At 39.4% G+C, this 15,585-nt stretch overlaps 1 protein-coding gene across 2 annotated transcripts in view; it reads right to left on the reverse strand.

The window, feature by feature from the left end:
• Positions 1-190: 190 nt before the first annotated feature.
• tinagl1 (tubulointerstitial nephritis antigen-like 1) overlaps positions 191-15,585 on the reverse strand; it is a 35,305-nt gene continuing 19,910 nt past the window's right edge. The window contains exons 5-11 of one of the 2 annotated variants that reach the window (XM_030147618.1): positions 14,195-14,321; positions 12,354-12,504; positions 12,056-12,242; positions 10,858-10,903; positions 8,629-8,752; positions 4,720-4,765; positions 191-4,049 (exon numbers count right to left, since the gene is read on the reverse strand). In XM_030147618.1, the coding sequence (XP_030003478.1) occupies positions 3,882-4,049; positions 4,720-4,765; positions 8,629-8,752; positions 10,858-10,903; positions 12,056-12,242; positions 12,354-12,504; positions 14,195-14,321 (849 nt within the window). In that variant the 3' untranslated portion in view covers positions 191-3,881. The remainder of the gene's footprint in view (positions 4,050-4,719; positions 4,766-8,628; positions 8,753-10,857; positions 10,904-12,055; positions 12,243-12,353; positions 12,505-14,194; positions 14,322-15,585) is intronic. The other variant, XM_030147617.1, reaches the window with a different exon arrangement.

Consider the following 15,585-nt stretch of genomic DNA (forward strand, 5'->3'; position numbering starts at 1 on the left):
ATCCCACCCCATCAGGCCTATCCCTGAAAACACTGCACCCACTGAGGCTCACTGAGTCCAAATATTCCTAAAAATCACATCATCTTCATTACATCCTGACTTCCATATTATTAAGGACTTTTCTCATTCTTGTCTCAAAATTGTTTCAATGCATGATTAAACATTAATGAAGATTTCCAGTACGATGCTGTGGTTTTGGAAAGACTTTATTGTGTTGCACAGGTGTATTGCATTTAGTGCACACAGTACAAGAAACAGGGGAGATAATAATAATAATAATAAAACATTGCACAGGGAAAACAGGAGAATAAAAGGCATATAATTTACACATCTTGTCATAAATAAAGACTACACATCAGTGAATATGGAGTGGTTCATTTTACAGTAAGTACACAGCTTCTGTATAGATGACTGCTGCAGCTCAGGTGGTTTTTAAACAGAGGTTTGTTCTGTGGGTTATACTTGAGTTTACACAGTAGCTTTGTTATATTGGTCCCATCTAAATCACTATGTAATACAATCATAACTCTAAATGTAGCACATAATAGAGGAAAATGTCCAGGATTTTGGATTTTTAACCCATCTTTTCTGCATATTCATCATAATTTGTCAAGAATGAATCAGAAGGGCCCCTAATTAAACATATCTGGACACTGAAGATGAGAGGAAAGAAAAAGATGAATCCAGCTTTGGTCTGATCCCCACTAAAACCCAGTACTTTGCTTTTTTTAGAAAAGGCCAAAGATATACAGTTACACCTGTCTGTCACTCTTTTTGCAAAGTGGCTATCGAACATCTTTAAATAAAAGTTGAAAGCTTCCCAAGTTTATTGGTAAAAAGAAAAAGATGAATAAACTGTAACGACAAAAAAAAAAAAGGTGCCTGCAATGGCAGTGAGGATTAATGCAGACAAATCTATGTACTACAGACTTGTTTGTTAATCTGTTTCTCTCTATGAAACAGCAAAAGCAACAAGTTTACAGATGTCAATAAAGAAGTCAAGAATCTCTTCCTGCTAACAGAAAACTGACAGTTACTTTGTGTTAATGTTAAGCAGATCTTCACATTGTTTTGGTTTGTTGTCATGCGCTGTAAACCTGTAAAAACTCATTAATAATGAGCGGCTCTGGATCATTTTCTGCTCTTGTTCATTTTTATACAGTAATTATGGAAAAAGGATGAGTTCATTGCATGAGAAACATGAAATAAAACAGATATATCTACAGCCCCTCCACCACATTGCACATTGCCTGTCCATCCACACATTTCTCTTTTGCTTTAATGTTTATCTGCCTAACCATGCCTGAAGGAGATGGCAGAAGGTCTTTAAAGATCATGAGATATTATATAGAAGTGAAAAGGCCTTTTGAAGTTACACGTGAAGCACACCACAATGTAATTTATGGTAAGTGGTAATCATGCACCAGGCTTTCCTTTTCAAGTGAGGCTTTGCTTGAAAAAGATCAGAAAAATCCCTCAATCAGCCTGTAATTCATGTCAAAACATAAGGCAATGGAGGCCACAGAGAAAACTGTTGCAGTCAGTTGAGGGTGAACATGGGAAAGTTTTCCACCATAACACAATAACAAAAGAAAGTAATAAGAACATAAACATGACATGTAGCTTGTTTGTAACCTGTGTGACTTCAACTGGCATTTCAGCATTAGTAAGAAGTGGCAATGTTAATGCAAAAGGCATCAAACTACAGACAGTTATTATACTGTATAATGTAGCACAGACTAGATTTTAGCAGCAGCATCCCCTCTCATCCCCTTCGCTGTGGTCGAACCGTTACAAATATAAGCAACCAAGTGATGAGTGTGTTATGAAAGTTACTATATACAGTACATCTTACAAGTAGTAAAATAAAAATTAAAATATAACTGCCACAAAAATAACATCTTTAGCTCAAACAGTAACAGTGTACACAGAACAGCAAATTAAGACTACTATACATGAACACTTTTATTTTGCAGTGGTCTTCAAGGCATTACAATCTTTTTAACCGGTTAACACATGAATGGATTGATTTGAATGATTTCAATAAGAGGGCAGGGTCAGAAAATGCAGCATGGCTTTTTAATATTATATTGAACGTGGTTCATCACTTGATTGGTGAGGACTTTTACATTTATCATGACTGACATTGTCCTTCCCAGTATAAAAATAAGGGCTGATGGTCAGAATCGAGACATTGTTTTTACTATTAAATTGTATCGCTTTTAGACAAGTATAGAAGGTTTTCGGTTGTTCTGTGGTCATGATCGGTTCATGGTCGGTTAAGTCTCACCAAAACCTTAAATCAGAGATTGCTACAATCTTATACCTCTCTTCTGCTTCCAGTGTCAGTTTCTACGTTACTGGAATGGTTAAGAAACATTACTGCCTGCAGCTCCAAACTATACACAAGTGTCACCTGTTAAAGGTAGAGTAAGCAATTTTAAGCCTCCGCTGTTTTTGTGTTTGAGATGTTACATTCAGCTTTCAGAGCTTGTGTTTATTTAATTTTAGTTTTTGTTGTTTTTTTTCCCAGACAGCTCAACTGTAGTTGGCTTAAGAAGCAACACTATAAGACCATTAAATAATTTCCTCCCACAAATCTTTCACAAAGTTTACTGTGTTATCATGTCATTCAGCTAGCAGTAGTTTTAGCTTAGGCATCCCCCCTTGCACTTCCCTAGCCCCATCTTTTAGTTTAAATATAGTCATCTAAATATTATGGCTCTTCAAAGCTGTAGCTAAATGAGGCTCCAAACTGGTAGAATGGTGGAGGCTAAAGCATTAAAACAGGAGTCATATGACACATTCCCATAAATGTATTTAAGGTGCATTTTTAGGATCATTTTTGCATCAGGGGATATTAATAGAAATGGGATTGTTGTTAAAAAATAAAAGTTATAATATAGCCTGTTTCAAGGGAGAACTTCTGTGGACCAATCAGGTGTGTGTATTCAGGTGGCTACTACACCAAATATGTTGTCCATTGATTAATAAAATAAAACTAAGTATCTTGTTCATATAGTGGAGGACTGAACAAGCTGCATATTAGTTGCAGATGATGATGATGGCAGATAAACCAAAAAGTCAGAGCAACATCTGTATATGATATGTATATGTTCACTGAATTGCATGTTGCTGCCTTGGTAATGTGTGGACATGCATTTTGGCGTTTGTGCTTCTGAAGGAGGTACATGTTTAGCTACTGAGTTCGAACATCAACACTCTCTCCAGAATTGCTTACTCCACCTTTAAGCTGAGGGCAGGAGCCATCTGTGTTTGTGTATAGCTAACAGGTAGATGTCAGTAAGGTCATCTATGACATAATATCGTGTTACACAGTTGACCTGGGTGTGGCTCCCTGTCTCTGTCAATCTGCCTCTCAGATTTCCACTTTTTTCTAAGCTGTCCCTCTGGGTTTGGCTCCCGCCTGTATTATATATTTAGAGCCAGAAAAGACTAAAGACAAAGAAGCACATAAAAGACTGAAATAATCCGATTCAGCTTCTCCGTTTTTCTGCATTTGGGCAGATAAGATACTGAGGATTCTAGGAGGTGTGGTCTTTGGAACTATAGGTACCTGAGGTGCCTTATGTGGTATCTTGAACTTAGCTTTTTCGTTTTTTTTGGTGCCGTAAACCTTGAGTTACAGAGGAAGTGGGGAGTGTTGTTTTGCTAAACGGGGAAAGAGGGTGGAGATGAGGGGTTTTACTGACCCCCAGAGCAAAGTAGGGTGTAAAAGAAGAGGGTAAAGGGGCTCTGGTGTTGTGTCCCAGCCAATGTGGTGGATAAGGGGTTGTAGTAAAGTTCTCCTCTCCTGTAACAACCAGATATAGATGGGACAGAAAAAATGGTCTCATGGGGTTTGAACATCTGTTGAGTTCCTAAATGTGTCGGCGACGATGGTGGTGATGGTGGTTGTGCATGTCCTCCATTGTAATCCTGCCCCACACACCAATCACGAAAGCTTCGATTTCACACTCATTATCTCCACGAGCGATACGGAAGTAACCATCCTCTCCCCAGTTCTTTCCCCAGGAGTTGGCAGCAATCTGCAGGAAAAAAATCAGTGATTGTAAAGTTAATGGTTATTATAGTTTTTTCATTTATTTTTTTTTGTGTCTTTATTCTCACTCTCAGTTTAGTTGTAGTTTTTAAAGGTTCAGTGGGTGATAGTATCATGATGTTGCAGATCACAAACAAATGAATATTCCTATCTTGGTGATTGCAAAAAAAATAAATAAAAAATGCAGCGGCCTCCAGTTAGGGTGGTTTGTTGTTTCTTTGTCTGTTTTTGGTGTTTTACTTAAGGGGACATTAACGCTGACATTCAAATATAGGAAGTAACAGTGGCCATGATGTTTCAGTGGTACCTCAGAACTGTCCAGAATTTTCCTCCTTTTATTCTGGTTTATAGCAGGTGTCATCCAGCATTAAAGTGCATTCCCATCAACCTCCCGTTTTAAACATTCATTTTCTACCTACTAAACAGACTTTTTAGATATCTACTAAAAAGCCAAGGTCAGGCAAACACCAGCTCTTACTTGACTAGCTCCATGTATTTTATTACACTAGGAAAGAGTAGATAGTTGTTGAAGTGATTGCAATCTGCACCTTCACCATTAGATGTCACTAAATATTACACACTGATCCTTTACGTGGAAAATGCAAACTGTGTGACTTCAGATATTTTTGTACTACACGAAAAAAATCAGAACTTACCCAGTATTTTTTGGATGTGCCATCAAAGTTTCTCTCCTCTCCCCACCTGATTCATAAAGCAAAAATATGTATGTAAGCAACAAGCCAATGAACAGGAAGAAAACATCACCTAAAAAATATCCTCAAATCAGCTGTGTCAGAGTTGCACCGCTATTTTTACGCAATGGAAGACTTCCAACAAACGTGCCTTCTGATGTAAACACTGTGCAGGAATGTGTTCACCTCGGACACACTTGGCGTTACTGATAGAGCAAAGCAGGAAGGGGTGTATGGAGCTTTCGAGAAGGGGAAAAAATCTTTCATCTTCCAAACAACATCCTGAAAACAGAATATTTATGGCTGGACACCTCCCAGCTGCACTCCTACATCATTCCAATCCAATGAAAGCGGAGTTCCCCTTTTCCTCTGCCATTTCCGCTCTCAAGACATGAAACAGGAAGGAGATGGGAGGTTACGAGGATGCAAACGCCACTTCAGTCTTGACAGTGTACAGACAACAACCGAGTGGATGGTATGCGTGTGCTAGGATGCCTGTCTCCCTCGTTAGCAGCTTCGTTCCCAGGAAGATTTGGCAAAGGCTCAGAAATTCCCATCATGCCTTGTACTTTGGTCTTAGTTTAGACCCTGCCAACTTTTGGTGGCCTGCTCGTTTCTGCTTGTAGTGATCAAAACATTCTCCCAAAGCCAATTCCCATCCTGTTTTTACACTCTGGGACTATCGTTTCCCAAGAGACCGCTGGTGCCCAATCGCTTGTTATCTTTTATAAGAGAAAGGAATGCTGGGAAATAGCGTGGCTGGTGTCGTACTCTGCCAAGTCAGTAGCCAGACACCACAACAGAGATAGATTGTGCCAATCTTCTATCAGCAAGTGACTTTATTAGCCCAGTGATTCCGAAAACGAGTCAGATGTCACATTGACACTTTCAAACAGCTGCGCAAAACAACAGAATTCCAAACTGGAGAAGACTGGAAAGCTTTTAGTGGTAAATTTAGTACTCTTTAACAGTGTGATCGAGGGCATGTACACCTGTATATGTGTGACACCATATGCATGCCTGCCTCCCAGCATATTCATCGGTATGGACAGAGCCAGACAGAATCGGACCACTGCTCATCTCTTATCTGGCCTCCAATCAGCTCACTTGTTCGCTGCTGGACAATGACAGGCATATCACAGCGCCTATGTGCCCCGCCCCGGTCGAACACCCCTCAACACACCCCTGACCTCTCCTTTCTCCGGGGGGACTGATCCCCTGTCTCTGTCCGGTGCAGTCAGGATCAGCAGCCCAGACAATACTCTTTCCACCACAGTGGAGCTCAATACTCTTTCGACAAACTTTCCCAGGCCCCAGGCTTAAAGGAACGCACCGCTATGGGATTTGGTCTATGTAAACACTGATGGTTGTGGCTGGCAGGTTGAACCTCAAAACACCGTTTCCCCCTCCCCTCATAGTTTTGCCTCGTCTGTTCCTAAATCAGCATCCCCAGTACAGCTGCATCCACTTGGCCTAAACGTGGCAGAATCATAGCATTGATCGAAGGAGCCGAAGAGCAGGCAGGAGGCATTTAGGAAAGCTAAGAAGCGTCAGCATCATCTCACAGCAGGCATACCTTTAAAGTTTATTGACATACCAAAGGTGGAGATATGCAATCCGCAAAGTGTGAACATGACATGAGTATGACAAACAAACACTTATATGAATAGAGTGTGTTCTGAAATACGTGATCTGAACAAGTTAAGTACAGGGTTTAGAATGGGAGTTGGGGTATTTATGTTTAACAAGCCTATACATGCTATATAGTGTCATCAAACGAATGCCATAAAACATACACACATACAAAACAGAGCTGAGGATCTTTTTGAAAGGGCTATGTTTAGTCTTGATCAATGGCCAGTCAGATAAAAGCAGGAAACACTACAAAGCAGTGAGATTTTTTTTTTCTATTTCTCAGATGCTGTTGTTTAATTCAGATGTTGCTGACTGCTTTTCTACTGTATGTAACTGTCAATTAAAAAGCTGAAGCAGCAGAGACAAATGGGCAGACAGGCAGAGACAGACAAAAGTATGTAAACACAGAGAAATGCGAATAAAATCATACATTCTTTGCCTACCTTTACAGAACCATTAAGTAGATGCTACTCATTTTAGTGATTTAGAAAGTGATATTACGTAGGGAACATAACATTGTCCTGACAGACGCACTTCACAACCGACTGCCTAAATCACAAAGTCAAAGATTTACAACTTGAAAACATGTTCATGGGTCAAACTCTGCATCTCACTGACCTCACTCAAAGACAGCAGCAGACAACTACTTGTGTATATGTTTTCAATCACTCATATATGAAACAAAGTTGTAATTCTATCTCTCTAAAATTACTGGTTTATTTATTTAAGATACATTTTCATGTTTGCATGTGGAAAAGAGAATAATTTATGTGCCACTTATACACAAATTCACTGTTCTCTCAATTTCATCATCATTTTTAACTGGGTCATGATGGAATATGTTTACAGACATCCAAATTTTTCCAAACATATTCTGTTTGAATATTCTGAATTAGGCCTTTACATACATTTTCTGACTAATACATGTGGAATATACTTATATTATTTTCCTTTTGTAAAGATTCTTCTGAACTGTATGCCTTGCATTCAGAATCTGAGTCTCATTTGTGGATTTTACAGCAGGTTCTTAAACACAACCCCTGTTTACGGGAGTAGAGACAAAGATCCTCTATGGTACAGATGGACAGACGGGGAAACACACCTACTTGAAAGAGGATATCACCAAGTTACTGAATTTGTCCAAATACCATTTGAAGGAGGTGTTTGAAAGAGGGAGGCTTGTTCACACAGTGGAACGTCTGCCATCTATTGTTAACTGGGGTCTATACGCAGTGTATGCAGTGAATAAGGAATTTTGTCTTTTTCAAAATATGGGAAAGTACTGAAACATTTTGTGCATGTAAACACTGTCACTCATTTAAATGATACAAGGAATGCTTTGGCTTGAAGGTAGAAAGGACAAAAGAAAGAGTGAGTGAGATGGTCAGGGAGTCAGAAAACTCTATGAAAGGTGTTGATGGAGTCGCATATAAGTGAGAGGAAAGAGGAAGATGAGGGGGAAACAGAGACAGAGGGTGGGGGCAGACTTTCCAGGTGTGTCAGCCGTCTGCCCGCCTGCATATTTGTGGTCGCTGTAGTTAGAAGATACAGAGGATTGTGGTGGGAGGAGGGGGGCCTTGTCTGGGCAGACAGAGGAGTGGAGCCAAGGTGTGTCTGTGAGAGCAATTGACTGGGAGGGAAGCTTATTCACATATCTCTGCTGACTACACACACACACACACACACACACACACACACACACACACCTACACACGTATATATGTGGGTGAAGCTTTAGTCAAGAAATTCACACCTGATACTAACGCAATTAACACCTGATTCATCCTAAGTCAACCATTTCTGCTGAAGCTGCATCTGTTGCATGTAGCAACAGTCACACAAGATCCATATCTTTACAGACCTCCATTAGTTTGTAGATGAATGTGAACTTTCTGTGACTTGGCATGTGGATTTAAAGGCCTTTTGTTGTCCTCAACACTACTTCAACAAAAATGTTTCCATAATTAATCACAGGAAACATATTAAGTCTTTATTTTATACTTTTGCACTGATGTTCACTGAAATTTGTTGTTGTCTGGGCTGAAGAAGACTGACAGCATTTATGCTACATTGTTGTTTCTTGAACTGTAAAATGGTTAGAGTGGGGTTAATATGGTTGTATGTCTCAGCTGTTTGTTGAGAAACTGGATTAAGTATGAAAATCACATGCAAACGAAACAAAAATCTAAACCTATACAGACCTTAAACATAATGTAGTTTTATATCAGCTTTACTTACCCGATAATCCTGACCGAGTGTGTGCCATGTTTGCGGTACTGTGGAAGTTTGGTGAAGCTGACGTCAGTGTGTTTGTAGATCCCACTCTTATAGACAAAGAAGTCCTCATGGACCTCCATAATAGCTGCAAGAACAAACAAGCCAGGAGAATTATAAGGCGGATATACAGGGAAACACATACATACTCACAAAATGATGATGATTTATAAAGGTAGCTGAATGGAGTCTGGACAATGGAGGAAACACCTTGTTCAATATGCTGAATAATCTCACACAAATACAGAAAATTCCCATTTTTCTTATGAGTCACATCATGTACACACAGACATCAGACAAATCAGACAGGTGTGTTTGTGCTTGTATCAGCACTGGGAAGGGCCCTTTGAAATGTCATACATTACAGATCAGTTATCAAGCAAAAATTCACTTATTAGTTTTGGATGGTTTTTCTAACAAATATTTGTTCTGTTTTAATATTCACTGACATTCTGAGATCTGTCCACACATTCTGTCTCGAAGAAGTGCAGGCACTTGTATAAAAAGAAAAATATCCCTGGTAACATGGAAGAACCGATTCAACTTCTTAACTCAAGTATAGTACAAGCTCTGGAATGTACTTAAAGAGCAAAAGTGAAAAGCATTCTCATCATTTATGTTGATATTACTTCTCTTGGTCTTGGATATCTTATTTTCTTAACTGTCAAGTCTTCCATTCTTGTCTGTTTTATCTTGTCATATTTTATCATGTTTATCATGTCTTGGTTCATTTTTTTTTTTACTCTGCTACATCTGTAAAATGTACCATGCACTGCACTAAATACCAAGGGCTTGTCTATGCATTATATGCACAGATTATATTCAGTCTATTGCCATTTTCATCTCTTTTTAATTTGTTTTCCCTTTGTTCACAAAGATCAAGGTTAAATGTCATTTTAGTGTTTGAGACTAGAGGTGCAGTCCATAGAACCATTTCACACTAAATTAGACGTTACTTTACTTTCTTTACAACAAACATCAACCTTCTCACAGAATCATTATTACCTCCGCCAAGGACGTTATGTTTTTGCTGGCGTTGGTTTGTTTGTCTGTCTATCCGTGTGCAAGATAACTCAAAAAGTTATAGACGGATTTGGATGAAAATTTCAGGAAATGTTGATACTGGCACAAGGAACAAATGATTAAAATTTGGAGGTGATCGGGGGGGTACTGATCTGCCTTGGCGGAGGTCTGCGCTCTCCAAGTGCTTTTCAAGTTAAAGGTATTAAAATCATTATTGCCAGTTGTAAAATAGTCTTTTAAAAAGACAATCATCATATGTGATATTGAGAGCACAAATTAAATAGGATCAAAAATGTCTCTGCTGATTTGCCATTAGAAAAATAAAACTCAAGTAAAATAAAGATAACTGAAAGTATTTGTATTTCATTACATCTCATCTCTGATTACACTTACATTTATTATGTAATAGAATTATGTAATTCTTTTACTCTGTTGCTAATATTGGGCTGCACGGCTGAACTCTGCGTTCCTGCAGTAATTCATCAGAGAAGGAATAACTTCTCAGACTTGTATTCCCTTTGGAGATCCAATGTTCCTTTGCTGGGAACACTGCAGGGCCTTCCAATAATTTAGGACGACACACACAGACACACACACACACACACACCCCCTCACACACACACACACACACACACACACACACACACACACACACACACACACACACACACACACACACACCTTTGGCTTTGTGATGAGAGAAACTCAAAAAGGAAACTTGTCATGAAGCCAAAAAGTCTTTCTGGACTGCCAAACAATAAAACAAGAGGCTGGCAAAGGCTCATAGAGAATCACACACTCACACACGTGATTGCTATTTAAGTGTACTTGACAATGGTCCAGATGGGCACCAGACAGTGAGGCGGGCTACTGAAGGAAGGTCAGCTAGACTACAATGACGTAAAGGTCCATCATGTCGGACCAGGTGTCTAAGGTCAAAGTGGAACGCGCGGACAGAACCCTCAGAATGATAAGGTCAAATGTGACATCATCAAAGGTCAGACATCCAAGACGAGGCTTCAAAGTGCATGTGTTTAAAATCACGTCCCTCAGGGGACCAGTGTTGCTTGCAGTCTAAGAGTGACGGCCAACTGGGAGTAAATATTGCGATTAAATAAAATATTAAAATGTATTTAAGGACAAAACACACACAGACACAGATCATCTTACCTTGCACAGGGCCATTATCCATAATCTCCTTCATAATCTCTTTTTCCTGAGAGAAGATAGATGGGACGATTCACAGGAAGAGAAGAGATAAACAGACAGAAAGATCGTTACATGTCAGTGAGATGGAAAGGAAGAAAACAGCCCCCGTAGATGTTAAAAGTCCGATAATAAGATTGAGTCCAGTAGGGCCTCTTGGCCTTAATGCCTGGCTTATTGACTTCACAGACCATCAGCAGACAGAAACAACAGGCTGTAATGATCGCAGGAGGCATTAGCCCGTCATTTAGCACTGATGGATGCTGCCTGATAAACCACATTTTGGCAGCAGTTCAGTGGTTGACTTTGATTTGGATGAGTAGCTACATGTAGAGACGGCTTCTGAAAACTGTTTTAGTAAACATGACACTTTACATTATATGAAGACGGAGGGAAGAGCATCTTACAAGAGGTGGTGAAGGATGTCACTGTTTAAGATAAATTAAAATCACTTTACACACTCTTTTCATACCAGGTTTTAACTGTACCTTTAATTTCTATGAGCGATTAAAGCCCTTCCTTAATTTTCCATTAACAGGGAAGTGAGTGTCATGTCAGAGAAACTAACTCTGGTTTACTGAACATAGTAAAACAGCTGAGTGTGAGCAGAAAACAGGCAGAAAAAGTACAGTTATTTGATATTAGACAATAAACACAGTAATCCAATTTTACAAAAGAATTTGAGACCATAAACAACGGAACAAAATGATTAAACTTGATGTTACTATTCAGGGCTCAGTCTGTAAATGGGTTTAATTCACTCACTGGCAAGTATATCCAATATATTTGGAATCTAATCTCAGAAAGTAAAATAAATTAGTATTGCGCCGTATCACATATCAATCGATCCTCTCAGTCCTGATTGCAATGGGCTGAAACTTGAAACACGAGCAGAAGTACAAACTCTTTCCCTTTATGGCTTAATCCTGTACATTCCCATGTTCATTCATAGGGAGGCATTTATGCATGAGGAAAGCGTGCAAGAACACATGTGAGGGAGATTACCATCTACAAGAGCACACGGTTGGAAAACTGTACAGAGATCTTGTAAAAATGACATATTTGCTACTAGGAAATGCTGGTTCAGAATGTTTCATGGGCTGGAGTTGTCAGCATGTGTGTAAATGTGCATTATGTAGCTTTGTGAGTGTTTCTTTCTTACATTGGAGGAGAGCCTGTACGGTGGTGTGGACTGGTAGATGTCGTTGTGGTAGTTGTGAGTGTTGGGGCAGCGCTGGGTGGCCTGCCTCTTCCCCCGGCCAATGGAGCGGCTCTGCATCATGCAGCGACCCACCTCTGCTGGGGTCTGCTGAGGGGGTCGGTATGGGTAACAGTCTTCTGTCACCACTCTGTGGGGAAAAAATGACATGTGCAAAATATTAGACAGTTGACATCAAGTCATTATGTAACAGTCTGTGACATTTTAGAAGTTCTATCAGTATTAGGGAAGACGCGTTTACCCTCTGCGCCGGAGGTACCACCAGGCTCCATCGACACGCCCTCCTGCACAGCCTCCTTGGTTACGCGTGTCACAGGATATGAGGTTTTGTGGGGATAGCTGAGGAGTCATGTGACCCATAGACTGGATGGAGATTCTGTCTGATGCCACAGCTAATGAAGAGCAGAGACAAGCTTTCAGTATTTAAATTCAATGACACTTTTTCAGAATCAGATTCAAAGGCACAATATGAAACTTATACAAAAGTCATTTTTCCCAGGAGTCATTCTGGTCACATTCATTTGACTTGAACCCTGTATTAAATGATCTGGTGGTCCACATTAACATTACTGCTCTGTTTTGTAAGATAGAAGACTGTACTGGATCAGGCTTTAATTGACACATGTGAGTGACTTCTTGCAAGTCGAATTTTCAGAGCTGCTATTTATGTTTAGAATAGAATAGAATAGAATAGAATAGAATAGAACAGAGCTTTATTGTCACTGTTACAGGAACAATGAAAATCCATTTAGCAGCTCTGTCTCAGCAAACACTTAAAGTGCAAAAAGACTGTGTAAAAATATCACACAAAACACTGAAAAATGCTGGCAATATACAAAAAAAAACTACAGAGATAAAATATTAAATATACAAATATAACTAAAAATATTACTCATTACTACCAAAACACATAATTTATGGTTTATACGTAACACCGACAACCATCAAATGACTTCCATAAATGTTTGATAAAGTTTACCCCTCATACTCCCAAATATTTGTCCAAATATGGTCACCAATGACCCCAAAAAGCCAATAAGTCCCTACCCCTCCTATCTACAGTCTACAATTTTCCATCACAACAAATTTAGCATTCCACCAATAGCAGTTTCCAATATACACATGTACTACTAAGTCCTACAAAGCCCAACTATCATCGACAACAACAACAACAACAACAACAACAATAATAATAATAATAATAATGATGATGATAATAATAATAATAATAATAATAATAATAATAATAATAATAATAATAATAATAACAAATTGCATTTATAAAGCACTTTTCATTCAGTGGAATCTCAAAGTGCTACAGAGAGAAGACAGTCCAATAAAAAATAAAATACTGTATCAGGAATAAAAGACTAAGCAAATAAAACAGAGCATCATGGTGGGCCATAAAAACCTGGTCTAAACAGGAATGTTTTTAGCCCCTTTTTGAAGGAGTCCAGTGACTGAGGAGCTCTGAGGTGGTCAGGGAGGGAGTTCAAGGTACGGGGGCCAGCAGAGGAGAAGGCCTGGTCTCCCATGGTCTGAAGTTTAGTTCTGGGGGGGAGGAGGTTGGTGCTGTGGGGCTACGGGTGGAAGTGTGAGGGGTGGGGAGGTCCTTGAGGTAGTTAGGGGAGTTTCTATGGATGTATTTGAAGGTGATGAGGGCTGTCTTATAATTAATTCTGAAGGGGACTGGTAACCAGTGGAGGTTGAAGAACAGGAGTGATGTGTCAACGAATGCAAGTAATGTTTTTTCTCTCTTGTGGTGGTGATGAACAGGGAAGGAGGATAGAGTTTGAATGTTCTGTTAAGAGAGAGTAAATGACAAAATCTCTGCTGATTGTACCACAAATCTACCAGAATTATTTTCTTTTTAATCAACTAGATGAATATTTAACAATTAGCCATTCATCACAATTGTTGCCACTCTGTTTTCAACTAATTGTTTCAACTCTGATTGTTTGTCTTTATTATTAACTCGGGGAAACTGAATTATGTGACAACTATTGTAAACATAACCTAACAGAATACTAATTGTTACAAGATGATTTGTTCTGACAGTGTCTCGCCATTGAATTCGCCTACCTGCAGTTGAGAAAGCCCAAGACGCAGCACAGTTGCCCTGGTCCAGTGGTTCATGAATCTTTCCAGGCCACTTCTCGACTGAGTTGAAGTAGAGCGGCAGCTGCTCAGTCTGAGGATCCATGTTCATCTGTCAGACAGAGACAGAAAGTGAGAGCAACAACACATATAGTCCTGATCAGTGGTGAAGTGGAGAAGTGGGTATACTCTCAAATTTTACCCTTTCTTTTTTTAAAGTAGTCCAGAAAAACGATTTAGAAACAGTGACATATAAAGATGACTATTTAGTTTACCCAAAAATCCATCAGTAGTATTTGCTCACTATTATAAAATTGTAAAATGTGTTCAACATGAGGCAAACATAGGATAATGTTAGCCTTTCATAACATTAGCCTTTCATAATGTTAGCCTTTCATAACATTAGCCTTTCATAACGTTAGCCTTTCATAACGTTAGCCTACTCGCATAGTTGAACTATTGGCGACACCATCTCTTCTCCTCTAAATGTGCAGTCATATGGCCAGTAGTTTAAAACAGTGACTCATTCTGAAACCACCTTAAAATCTTAAAAGAATTATGTATTCTATGAAATTAGGTTCTCTTAATAAGTGTCACTCATTTGAAAGACATTTATCCTGCCTTACTTGTTTGCATTTTCAGTAATTGCACATCTTTCAACACGACGTGCAGTGACCTGTCAATCAGCTGAGGTGGCATTGGCACCTGAGGTGTCCAATCAGGTTCCAGAGGTGGCCTGTGCTAAGCAGAGCCCTGGCTCTGGCGCTAAGTTAGCAATATTTTCCTCAGTAGGACCCGCCCTACTCTGCCTCTGATTGGCTCATCAGTCCTCATGCCTGAAATTAATCAGTCTAATCAGTGAAGGTACTAAGTACTAGCCAATTAGAGGCAGAGTAGGGCGGGTCATGGCTTCACCATCCTAAGGGAAAACATGGGCAATTTGGCTCAGATACTACTGACTGGTGCACTTCAGGGGGATTTAGAAGTGGGTATACCCAATGCTGACTGAAAAATAAGTAGGTGTACTCCGTATACCACCGTATACCCTGGACTATACCACTGGTCCTGATTCTGTCATGTTTATTTCCATAGAGTTTAATCCTCTCCCACAGGGCACAAAATATTCCTCATAAAAGAAGTTATTATCATATTTGAAACATAACAAGTCAAGTAAACAAAACAGCTTTTAGACCTGTTGCAGCAGTGGCACTGGCTTGAACTGGCACGAGGCATCGACAAAACACAAACTAATGACTACAATTAAAATATTTGGGTATGTCTTTGTATGAAAAGTTCTATTACATAAGTCTGCTAATCAACCTCACTGTAGAAAGGACTTATTCACAAGCAATTACAGCCATTTGGCCCCATGTCAA

Source organism: Sphaeramia orbicularis, chromosome 11, assembly GCF_902148855.1.
Source record: "Sphaeramia orbicularis chromosome 11, fSphaOr1.1, whole genome shotgun sequence".
NCBI classification, from domain to species: Eukaryota; Metazoa; Chordata; class Actinopteri; order Kurtiformes; family Apogonidae; genus Sphaeramia; species Sphaeramia orbicularis.